Source organism: Carassius carassius, chromosome 17 (assembly GCF_963082965.1).
Source record: "Carassius carassius chromosome 17, fCarCar2.1, whole genome shotgun sequence".
Taxonomy (NCBI): domain Eukaryota; kingdom Metazoa; phylum Chordata; class Actinopteri; order Cypriniformes; family Cyprinidae; genus Carassius; species Carassius carassius.
In genome coordinates this window covers 23,882,628-23,895,314 of record NC_081771.1, presented here as the reverse complement: position 1 = coordinate 23,895,314, position 12,687 = coordinate 23,882,628, and the positions used below count along the sequence as shown (strand labels likewise).

The 12,687-nt window shown below is 42.0% G+C and overlaps 1 protein-coding gene across 8 annotated transcripts in view; it reads right to left on the bottom strand.

Annotated features, from left to right (window-relative positions):
* tns1a (tensin 1a) overlaps positions 1 to 12,687 on the bottom strand; it is a 136,333-nt gene that overhangs the window by 93,428 nt on the left and 30,218 nt on the right. For 7 of the 8 annotated variants that reach the window (XM_059571321.1, XM_059571322.1, XM_059571325.1 and 4 more), the window contains one exon: positions 10,788 to 10,902. In XM_059571321.1, coding sequence (XP_059427304.1) covers positions 10,788 to 10,902 — 115 coding nt within the window. Of the gene's footprint in view, positions 1 to 10,787; positions 10,903 to 12,687 lie in introns of those variants that run through there. The other variant, XM_059571328.1, reaches the window with a different exon arrangement.

Below are 12,687 nucleotides of genomic sequence, written 5' to 3'. Positions count from 1 at the left end.
TACTGGAGGGTTCCGTGCAGTAGCTACAAGATCGGACAATGAGAGTGACTGAGGTGTGCGCTTATGTGCTGGAGAGCTGATGAGGTAATGATGATGATCAGGTGCTGCAGATCCATAATAAAATCCACTCCTAAGTGTGACCAAAGGCGGTTGGAGATGGGGAGTGGATGCACTTTACAGGCTGGAAGATTATGGGGACTCTTGGAAACAGTGCACTTGGTACACCCCCTGACAAACCTTCTAACGTCTCCTGCCATGTTGGGCCACCAGAAGTGGTCTTTTAGGAGCGAGAAAGTGGCGTCAGCCCCAGGATTGCCAGTGCCTTAGAAGGTATGAGTCATCAGTTCATGGTCAGCAGTTCTCGGTTCCCAATGTCGTAGTTCATCTCCGCCGGGCTGAGCTTTCGTGAGAAGAAGGCACATGGATGGAGTCGAGGAGGAAAACCCTACTGCTGGGAGAGAATCACTCCCAGTCCGGTGGTAGAGGCATCCACTTCCACTACAAAGGGGAGTTCTGGGTCTGGGTGGACTAGGAGCTGGAGTCCAGGACAGAGACTTGGACTTATTACGTAGGAGGTTGGTGATGGGACTAGTAGTTCTTTATGAAATGGAGGTAGAAGTTTGCAAAACCTAGGAAGTGTTGGAGTTCTTTGATTGTGGATGGTTGTGGCCAGGAGGTGATTGCTTTTATCTTTCCTTCGTCCATGAGGATTCCTGTCTCTCCTATTACATACCACAGGAAGTGCACTGAAGATTGGAGAAAGGAGCATTTCTCAGCTTTTAGGAAGAGTTTGAACGGTCTGAGTCTGGATAGGACGGTCCTTACATGCACAAGATGTTCTTTAAGGCTCCGGGAATAAATGAGGATGTCGTCAATATACACAATGACAAAGCGGTTGAGATACTCCCGGAGCACTGCGTGAATGAAGTCCTCGAAGATGGAAGGGCGTTAACTAGGCCATATGGCATGACCCAGTATTCGTAGTGGCCAGTAGGGGTCCTAAAAGCTGTCTTCCATTCATCTCCCTTGCGTATGCGGACAAGATTTTATGCACTGCTTAAGTCTAGTTTGGAGAATATGGTGGCTCCTCTGAGTTGTTCCAGTGCTGCTGGGATGAGGGGAAGAGGATACCGGAACTTGACAGTGATCTGGTTAAGTGCACGATAATCTATGCAGGGCCGCAAGCCTCTGTCCTTCTTTGCCACAAAGAAAAAATTTGAAGCGGCAGGGGAGTCGGATGGGATGATATAGCCTTGTCTAAGATCTTCCTCCACATACTCCTCCATGGCCTTCTGTTCTGGTAATGAGAGGGGATAGATCTTTCCACGAGGCACTGGCTCACCTGGAATCAGATCAATCGAACAGCCCCAGGGGCGGTGAGGAGGTAGTTGTGAGGCTTTCTGAGGACAGAAGACATCATGGAATTCCTTGTAGCATGAGGGAATGTTGACAGAACATTTCTCAGGAGGTCTTTCTATAGAGGTGGTGTTCAGGGGTAAACTTTGATGAGGTGACTTCACTGGAGCTGGGCGATTAGGAAAACATAAAGGAAAACACTGGTCACCCCACCGTAAGATCTCACCAGAAGACCATGATAAGATAGGGTTGTGCTGCACCAGCCAGGGACGACCCAGAATAATGGCTGCTGTGGAGTCTTCAAGGATGAGGAGATTTATGGATTCCATATGCAGCAGGCCGAGCGTCAGCTGGACTAGACCCACACATGAACAGACATGCCTTCGATTTAACGGTTTGCATGTGATTGAGATTACTTGGTAGGTGGTTTCAGTGTTGAAGGTCGGTAGGTGGAGCTGGCGACAGAGGTTGCCCGAAATGAAGTTCCCAGCTGACCCAGAGTCCGGTAACTGGAAGAGTGATGTGGGCAGCAGTACGATGGGCAGTAGTGGTGAGTGGATTAATTTTCCACTGGTCGAGGAGGACAAGGGGGCCGGCCATAATGTGATGCCCACTCGCGCCGCAGTAGAGGCATAAACCTTGGGTCATTCTTCATCCACGATCATTGGGTGTCAGATGGTTGGTATCTATTTGCATGGGTTCTGGGTAAGTCTCAGGGGGGTTGTGGGTGTCAGCTTGGTGGTAGCGTGGTGTAAATCTGGCTAGTGAGCATTCCTGAAGGCAAGATTGTAGACGGTTGGAACATCTGGTAGCTTGTTGGATAAAACTCTCGAGACCCTGCGAATCATCGTATGACGCCTGCGGAAGACAGAGTCTGGGTTCTAGACCTTGGCGGAACACGGTGATCGACAATGCCTCATTCCATCCAATGGCTGCTGCAAGAGTGCTGAACTGCAGGGTATAGTCATGCATAGTCATTTTGCCCTGTTTGAGTTGATAAAGTTGCTCACCGATTGAGGAATCACCCTTGGTTGTACCAAATACCTCCCGGAAGTGTGAGAGGAAATTTTCGAAAGACTGTGATGCGGGACCACCCTGTGACCAGATAGTTTCTGCCCATCAAAGTGCAGGACCTGTGAGGTACGAGATCACAAAGGCTATTTTAACTTGCTCAGAGGGATATAATTGAGGCTGGGTGTGTATGGCGAGAGAGCACTGAAGAAAGAACCCGTTGCATTCTTCCAGCACACCAGTGTAGGGCGCTGGTCTGACGACAGGGCTTGAATATACGATTTGAGGGGGAGAACCAGAAGTGGAATGGTGTGATGGTTGAGACCGGGCCGGAGAAACTGGTGGTGGGATGATAGGTTGCAAATCTCAGCGTAGCAAATTCACCAGCTCTTGGAACGGGTCCGGTTTGCTCATCCTCTGTATGGTCTGATTTTCTGTAACAGACGGTCTCAGGGAAAGAAGGTTATAGTTCAACAGGTTTATTGTTAAGCAGGTATATATAAGTAAAACTGGTGGGGAAGTTTGGAGGATCCGTTGAGCAGGTTATAGATGACTGAGAAGGATATGGGCTTACTCCGGGGGGCAGGTGGGGTGACGAGAATGGAGAATCTGACTTTACTTTTGTGTCTATATAGCAAGACTTCTCAAGGACTTCTCAAGGAGATCTCATAGCAAGAGATCTCAAGGATTTTATAATATTTTTAAAGTGTATACCTAAAAAAGCTGTACTTAACCCTCAAATGCAAACCTCAGGTCTTTAGTGACCCAGGACGTCATTCACTACCCTCCCCCTCATTTATTTTTTAAAGTTAGACATCAAATTTTTATGCCATTTAGAAGTATGAAATATAGGCCGACAAATCAAAGATACAGCAGTATATTTCATTGTACACATGGGGTACTTTTTCTATCTCTGTGTTCATCAAACCCTACTTGAGTGTTTGCGGCTAAAAAGTTTATTTTTTACTTTCATCTGACCATAGAAGCCAGTCCCATTTGAAGTAACAGTCATGTCTGATAACTGATTATGTTTTAGATTATTTTTGGATGAGCTAGGAGAATATACTAGTGTTCTAATAATTTTGGCCACCACTGTCTGTAAATTAAAATAAAACCGCTATATTATTATTAATACATCATCATTGGGTAACATTCCAGCAGATCATATACACAAATTGTGTATCATCTGTTTAGAATCGGTGCATGCTCAGCCAGCTCTCGCGCACTCTGCATTAAATGGGTTGAGCATGGGCATGTGAGCATGCCCCATATCGAGGAATTGCTTGCTGTTGGTGCAGGGTGATATTGATATACTTCTATCTCGCATTGCTCCTTTCATCTGCAATATTTGAAAAATGTGTAGCCAATCAGCATTATGGGCATATAACATTGAAGGAGAGACGACAAGCAAGAGAGAGTTTTGATGAATATGACAGAAAAATCAGATCCATATGTGAGTAAAACTGGTTTTAAGTGTTGATTGTCTGGAGCTGCCTTGCTGTTGGCAACTGACAACAAACTCTTGTTTGTATTTACTATTGTGTACTGTACATTAATTTTTCATCATCTGCACTTTATTTTTTGTGAAGCATTATTTTGTTATGCGTCTACTTATGATTAACAGACATCCACTCTTGCATTCTGTGTGTAATGGAGGCCAGGTAGTGAGATTTGTGCTGGCAAACCCTTGATTTCAAGAGATGTGCTGACGACTGTTAGAGAATGTGATGTTTAGTGAACAGAAAGTGTACCCCTGGTCTATCTTTTACCCTCCTCTAATACATCAAGTACAGAGGTAGAATCTATATGCTTTCACCATTATCACATACAAATGGACTTGTACAGATGACGATAGTCTGCATTACTGGCACTTGCATTTGACTTCCTCATTTGTTACCTCTTCAGTATGTACCTGGACGTGATAGTGTGGACATGGTGAGAACTATCTTAACATCTTTCACAATAGTTCATTAGGAGTAACAGAATGAAAGAGTATAAAAAGTTGACATAGTTGCATGAGCAGCTGACTCTCTGTCCTCCCATCAGCACTTTGACAGAAAGTGAATATGTGTCTACGTCTCCTAACTAGAAATGTAGGAATACACAACCATCAGCCAAAAAGGGCCATATGGTAGAGAGTAACCGAGAGAGGCACTACAGCCCCTCACTCTCTCAATAGCCCTCAATAGTTTACACTGGAGGTAGTCCAGTCCATTCCCTAGGACACCTGCTTAACCGGTGAAGCACTTCCCTAGGGTTTTATGGCAAACTTCTTTTAACCGAAGTAGCAGGTGTTGACTAGCATTGTTCTTGGTTCTTTGCTGATTGATGATGGAAGAGCATAATAGTGTAGAGCTGGTTTAGGCAAATCACTCTCTGTGCTTATTTGCTAGATCCACTGAAAGTACTTTTGCCATTTCAAGGAGACTTGAGGGTAGAGCATACAGTTGAGAGATGCAGCCAATGTGCTAAAACTCATACAATTAAAGCACAAAGAATTTACAACATTATATTACAATAGTGTTCATTATAATGTTTTGTATTGGCTTGGCAAATGTCTACTTAACTATTTACTACCGTTTGTCAACAAGAAGAGGCTTAGTCGGTCAGAATTTATTCGCTTAGTGGCAAGAAGAAAAATCCACAGAAAGCAGTTAGCAGCTGGTCAGTATGGTAATTACAGCACATCAGATCGGACAAGCAAACGTTTATTTTGTAAATCAACCTCAAAGGTGGCTTATCATCTGAACCATGTAAGTAGTAACATCATTACATGGCTGCTTGCTTTAATGTTAACCTAGAAAAATGTGCGCTATTCAAGTGTTTGTGCAGAGTGTGCGAAGTTGAACAGTAGCATACTCACTGCAGTTAACTTGGAGGTGCTGGCACGATCATTTGCATTTAATTTAAAATACTCAGTCACACTTTATTTTAAGGTCCAATTCTCGCTATTAACAAAACATTAACTACGACTTTTGTCTCAATAAAACTCTTAATTTGCTGTTTATTAACAGGTAGTAATGTACAGTAGTAGTTAAGTTTAGGTATTGATTAGGAATGTATAATATGGTCATACAGAATATGTGATTTATATGTACTAATAAACAGCCAATATGTTTTTAATAGGCATACTAATAAGCAAATAGTTAATATGGAGAACTGGTCCCTTTACGAAAGTGTTACCAAATACAAATTTTTGGTCATACAGATAAAAACAGGGCTGGACTGGGAGTGAAAAATGGCCCTGGATTTTCTTCCAAATAGGCCAGCCACAACTACAAACAGTCACTACTATCTCACAATATTACAGGAATCCTGTCGCATTTATGGCAAATAACACCACAAAACCCATTTTGACCCCGCTGACAAAAACAATATAAACCATCACAGAAATTCTAATGATATCCACTACAAATACCACTAATAATTTTAACCATTATAACCATTAAATAATGGTATCCTGTAGTGTGTTTTGGGACATATTACATTAGGATTTAGTGGTTTTAACAAAAGCCACCAAAAGAGGGTGACCAAATAACAGTAGAGACCAAAAGGCACCATTACAGTTTCCATTAAAACCAATACAATTTCATTATAACCAGTAAAACCATTACAAATTATGTGATGGTTCCTTTTTTTCAGTAGGGGATTGAAATAAATGTATTATTGTATGAACTAAAATACTTGAAATCTATAGAAAATACATTTTTTTGCCACAAAATGTATAATATGATGATGATACGCATAATCCTAGAATCTACAGTAGAAATCTGAAACAACTGAACTCTTAAATTTGAGTATTCACAGATTACTAATCCACGTTCAAACACCTTTTACATTGTTTAAGGAAATTAAAGTATAATTAATATAATAATAATAAAAAAAGATTTTATTAACTATAAAACTTGTGCAGTTAAGCTAATTCAGAAGGGAAACTTTGTTGTCAGTTGACAGCAATATTACCCCAACAAATATATATCTCAATTACATTGTCTAAATTTGCAACAAACAAATGTACAGAGGTCCTATGTTTTATTAGTGGCCTACAGAACATTCTAAAAACAACATAAGAGGACAGTTAAAAAGGGCTTATTCAAAATAAATGATACATAAATAAATAAATAGTTATTCCAAATGGTACCATAAAATAACCGGGCAACTGCAGGATTTTTTAAATATAATTTATGAGCTTTAAAGACCTTTTAAGACATGCACTTCACATTTTAACCTTTAAAAAAAATAAAAAATAAGAAAAGGGAAGAGTTAAAAATATCAATTATTATATTATTTCAAACAACTATTATTAATCAACTATTATATTAAATTACATAAATACTTTATATCTTAGAGTCTTCATCGTTTAGATTTTTATAATGCATTAGCTTTTTGTCTATCCACTGGTTCACATTTAAAAATATGTAGCAAAAAAAGCAGACAGGCTTACTGAAAAAGCAAATTCGTTTTCTGCAAGCAAGTTTCACTTTCGGAACTAGCAGTTTCCTCGGTAACGGCAGTACAAAACAATGCGCGTGACTTGCAGCGCTCAAGTTTATTCAATCATAATCATGAATCATAGCCTTTTAAAGTTTAATCTACATATTGCAATTGTTGTCTATCTGTCCCCAAATTTAAGACCTCTTATAATTAAGTGCAAAATGTTGTGCTTTTGTAAAATAATGAAAGCAAGCAAGGTGTGCTTTCTGTTTCCATCTATGTCTCTGTTAACTTGAATGCGTCAAAAAAAATTATGTGCTTGCCTCACAGACATGAAAAAAAGAATATATATATATATATATATATATATATAGTCACGGGAGGAGCACAAGACAGACACAGTGGGCGTGGCGTCAGGCCTCGGAGAGGCTTTTATTAACAGAAATCAAATGAAACAAGGGATAAAAGGTGGCCAAAGGGGAAGAGTGTCCAAAGCAACAGGGAATCTGGTGTCCTCGTCGTGCTGCGGGGTTCGTGTGGGTCGGGCAGTGTTCGTGGAGGAAGGGTCCAGGTAAAGGGCGGAGTCCGGCGGCCGCACGCGCTCCCCTCCTCGGTCCGGGGTGCGAGGGGCGGCGGCTTCCTCTAGCGGCCGCGTCTCTCTCGTTGGCCGCGGCGCTGGTAGGGGATGGACGGCCCGGCTTCCTGGCCCGTCGGCCGTGCAAATAGGTGAGGTTCCAATCCGGATCGCGGGTCCGGCAGCTCACATCTCCAGTGGCGCGGGAGTCCCTCACCGCACCCTTCCTGGACCCACGAGGACACCAGTGTGCATGCACGGGGAAGAGACCGCTCTCCCGAGGAGAGGCGTGTTGGGCTTTTAAACAGCGGCGGTGATGAGGCTCCATTTCCTTCAGGTGTGCCCCATCACACGCCGCCAGCCCTGACTCTTCCAGCGCCCCTCCTCTCACACACCCACTCCAGTCGGGAGCCTGGTGAAGGGCGGCGATTTAGGACGGGGTGCCGGTGACAATTAGGGAGGAGGCAGCTGACTCGTCACATTCCCCCTCCCAAGCGACATCCCCGTCATCAGGGCGCCGCCCACACGGGAGTGCTACCATCCTCAACCAGGCTCCAAACGGTCGGAGTGGGCGGGGATTCCACTCCGGGCGGTCCTCCCTCTCGCAGCGCGCCGGAACAGGGACAGAGAAACCGGGTTTTAGTGACAGCCTCAACCAACCACAGGGTAAAATGACAATAGAGAAGTCACTTACCCCTTTTGTGGCTGGGAGGCTGTCCCTGGTTTTCCTCCGTCCCAGTCCGGGTTCTCATGAACGTTTGCAAGCGAGAGGGAGTGACGTCACCAGATGTTTCCCGACTGCGCTGTCTAGGCTCCACCTTGCCCGCATTCTCCACCAGTGTCACGGGAGGAGCACAAGACAGACACAGTGGGCGTGGCGTCAGGCCTTGGAGAGGCTTTTATTAACAGAAATCAAATGAAACAAGGGATAAAAGGTGGCCAAAGGGGAAGAGTGTCCAAAGCAACAGGGAATCTGGTGTCCTCGTCGTGCTGCGGGGTTCGTGTGGGTCGGGCAGTGTTCGTGGAGGAAGGGTCCAGGTAAGGGGCGGAGTCTGGCGGACGCACGCGCTCCCCTCCTCGGTCGGGGGCGCGAGGGGCGGCGGCTTCCTCTAGCGGCCGCGTCTCTCTCGTTGGCCGCGGTGCTGGTAGGGGATGGACGGCCTGGCTTCCTGGCCCGTCGGCCGTGCAAATAGGTGCGGTTCCAATCCGGATCGCGGGTCCGGCAGCTCACATCTCCAGTGGCGCGGGAGTCCCTCACCGCACCCTTCCTGGACCCACGAGGACACCAGTGTGCATGCACGGGGAAGAGACCGCTCTCCCGAGGAGAGGCGCGTTGGGCTTTTAAACAGCGGCGGTGATGAGGCTCCATTTCCTTCAGGTGTGCCCCATCACACGCCGCCAGCCCTGACTCTTCCAGCGCCCCTCCTCTCACACACCCACTCCAGTCGGGAGCCTGGTGAAGGGCGGCAATTTAGGACGGGGTGCCGGTGACAATTAGGGAGGAGGCAGCTGACTCGTCACAATATATATATATATATATATATATATATATATATATATATATATATATATATATATATATATATATATATATATATTATATATATATATATAAAGTGAAATATCTACTTTCAAATTAACAAATTGAAATGGAAATCAAATATTTTCAGTTGAAATAATATGCTTGAAACAGATACACTGTGGAGGTGATGAGTCAGTGTCATCGACTTCATCACTGCAGCCGTAAATACAGAAAACACTAGTTTATCAATGAATTAGTTTGATGTTAAGACAGGTTACTTGCTGCTTTGTCCCTGTAGCATTCATAATTATTACTTCTGCGGCACACTGTTGCAAGCTTTATTCATGTGCTTGAATGCTGATAGGCTATAGTCAATTAACGGCTCATTATTATGAATTACATGGTTTTATTAATATAAATTACTCTACTATTTTGTATATTAAGTGTTTTATTAATTGTTTTTGTTTTCATGATTGATCATTGCTGTCAGTTCTGAGTACTTGAGTACTCATGCCTATCCCTAATGTTGAACAGAGAATCAGTATGCGGAACCAACTACTTTTGTGAAAAAAAAAAAACAGCTTATTGTTAAACTAAACCGACCGCCTGTCCACTAATCTTCAATTTTTCACAAATATTTATTAAAAAAAAATGGAACTCAGTTTATGGCACTACTTACTTGTTTCTAAGGTATCCATAAATATTGACTGACTGTTATAAACTCAGAAAGTGATTCAGTGATATCAAGGCTATAATCGGTTTAAGAGGCACACATTGCCCTATTTGACAGTTACAGTATGCTTTCACCAGCTATAGAGCTTGGTATGTTCTCATGTAATAAAATCTCTACTTGTAATTTTTTTATGAAACAAATTCTAAATGTTATAAGATTTAATCACTGAAGGATTAGTTTTGTTGGTCAAAATAATTTATTTAAATGTAAATGCTTTACATTACATTAATTCTCCAAGGACCAGATTTACTTACAGCAGTTGGTGTCAAACTAAACTCTCTTGCATATGTGATTTTAGGAGTTTATCTTAAAAATGACAGGACCACCCCCATCAGGACAGGACCCCCCCCCCCCCCCCCCCCATCTGAAGATACTCAAAACTAGCCCAAACTATCCATGTTTCAAGGGGGTCCCTTGGTAAAAATTGCATTATGTAACCCGTGGCCATGAAAAACAACTGGAGGCAACAGCTATAAAGTAGCCCAATTCCACAGGAAAACCACAGACTTGGCAACACTGTGATGGATAGTAATGTCTGACGCCCCTGACTCCTTTTGCCACATTTTTATGGAATTGCACTCTAACACTAATTTGCACTTTTCAGAAAATCTGGCCCTAGATATTTCTAGGTGTTCTGTCGTGCTTGAAGTTCTGTTCTGCATCAATTTGAATAAACTTCACTGTATCACAAAAAAATAAATAAAAATAAAATAAAAATGAAAGTGTGATGACGGAAGAAAAAAAGATTAAGAGGCAGTTAGTAAGTTAGTCCAGCTCTGTGGTATTTTGGTCAAGCTACAGTAGCTTCCCTGTTCAGTCATGTACTGTATGTCTGCAATCCAAAGAGGCTTCTTTTTTTGACACTAGTTCCTACAGTAGGTAGGCTAAAATAGTAGGCTAATGTAAATTTTTGTTTGTTTGGCTAATAGTTTGTGCACAGACATAACTAAATTTAATAATAAATATGGGTGTTTTTTTGTTTCACATTGTTTAAATAAAAAATTCATAGCAAAAACATAAATTCAGTAACCAGACTTGGATAACCAAGATAATGAACACAGACCATTTGACAATATATCCAAGAAGAGATGCCGAAGCCTAGTATATCACCAACATATTAGGAACTTAATAAAATCTGTTGTAATGGCAGTACTGACCTTTGCAGACCAGGCCCTCTTTCGTCAAAGCCTGCTTGCATACTGCACAACTCTTGGCCTTTTTAAAGGTCTTAGACTTGAAGGTGTGGGAATGAACAGCCTCAAACTCTTCTGGCTAAAGAGGCAAGGAGGAAGAGAGTGTTAGAATGCATACAATTAGCTAAACAAGTCCTTCATTGTTATTATAAGTTTTACAGATATTTTTAAAGTGATGGTATACTTGTATCATTTTATAATTTCATTGTATAACAGAAAGGAACCTCATTAATGTTCCACACACACAAACATAGTAACTGTTTCACACAAACAAACATAGTACACATGCCGAAGTGCCTGTGCCACAAAGCCATTTTGTCAAGGTAATGAAAACTGTGATGCTCAGCATTTTCAGCTGTACTATCTCCCTAAATCTTAATGGCTTTTGTAACACATTGACAAGACCATTAAGTGCAGGACAACATAGCCTGTCATGGGTGACCTTGGCTGTGGAAAACCAGAGAGAAGGGTGCTTATTGCTATAGACAATAAAAATAATAATAATAATAATAATTTACTGTAGGAAGGTAGAAAGTGCGTATTTTTCCCACTTATATTGGCCATTCATGTTATCGGGATGATGACAATGAATGCAGACACCGGTTCCAGTCCTGAGCTTATGGCACCCTCATAGATACTGATGGAATTCAGAGGAGGTCAATATTCTCCTAAATCAAATGGAAAACATCCATTTGTGGTTTACAAGATATGTGATGCAGCTACAATGTTTGTGCCTTCCCCCTTTTCCTTTACACTCTTATATCATCCTCTCTGTGCCACCCCCCTCCTTTTCCCTCTCTCTTTCTTTTCTCTTTTTCCTCTCCTCTTCAAGTGCAGTTCACTCTTAGGCAGCCCACCCTCCAATGTTTAGTTTTCTATTTCCCTCCTCCCTTCTCTGCCAGGGCCTCGCATTCTTCCATCTTGCCTGCATGCCTGCTTGCTTATGTCCTTGCTAACGTTACTTAAATTTTTCATTGCCCCTCTACTTGCTATCTTTTGCTGCTCTCTTTCCTTTTCCTGCTTAGCTTGCCTGAATTCCCAGAGCAGCCCATCACTGAAGCATCTTCCAGTTTCAAAAAGGAATAGAGGTTTGAAAGCTACTGTCTCTGTCAAATAATTATATTAAATGAAAAGAAAATTTCTCCCCCTGCAAGTTGATGGTCCATGAACATCCGGTGCAACCGTTACAAATTCTCACTTAGAATAATTGATTGCTGTTAATACTAAGCATTATTATCAGCCTCTGCAAATTCAATAGTGAGGACAAGCTACATTAAAGTGATTATTACATTTTGAATATGGATTTTCTTAAAAAAAACACATCGATTTGCTAAAGGAAGCGTTTGTTTACCCCCCGGAGCTGTGTGAGACACTTATAAAAGCTGTAACACGCATTAAATATTTCCACACATACTTAACAACATTTATGGAATTTACTAGTTGCCAACACATATCAACACTATATAGAGAAGTGTGCCAAAATGCAAAAATCTTTGCATTTGCAAATATAATCACTGAATATTTATTTTACCATAGTAAAAGTGCATTTCTGTCTGAAGTATTCATTGGAAATGAGGCAAATCTGCTATTATTTTTTTTATCTTCAATCTGTTATTTATCAGTTTAGATTTTTTAATGCTTCGCTAACTAGCATAAGACAGTAACCAGTTTAAAATTCCAGTTTAATAAATGGGGAACTTTGTAACACTGTGTTACAATGTGCCCCGCTGTTATTAATCTATGCTATTCTATGACACATGACAAGAAATGTAAAGCATCTGGGCTTGTTTGTGTGTCTCATTTTTTAAGTGAGCCTTGTGTGGAGTCATGGGAGTGAGTGTATGTCTGTTTTTCTGAATGTCTG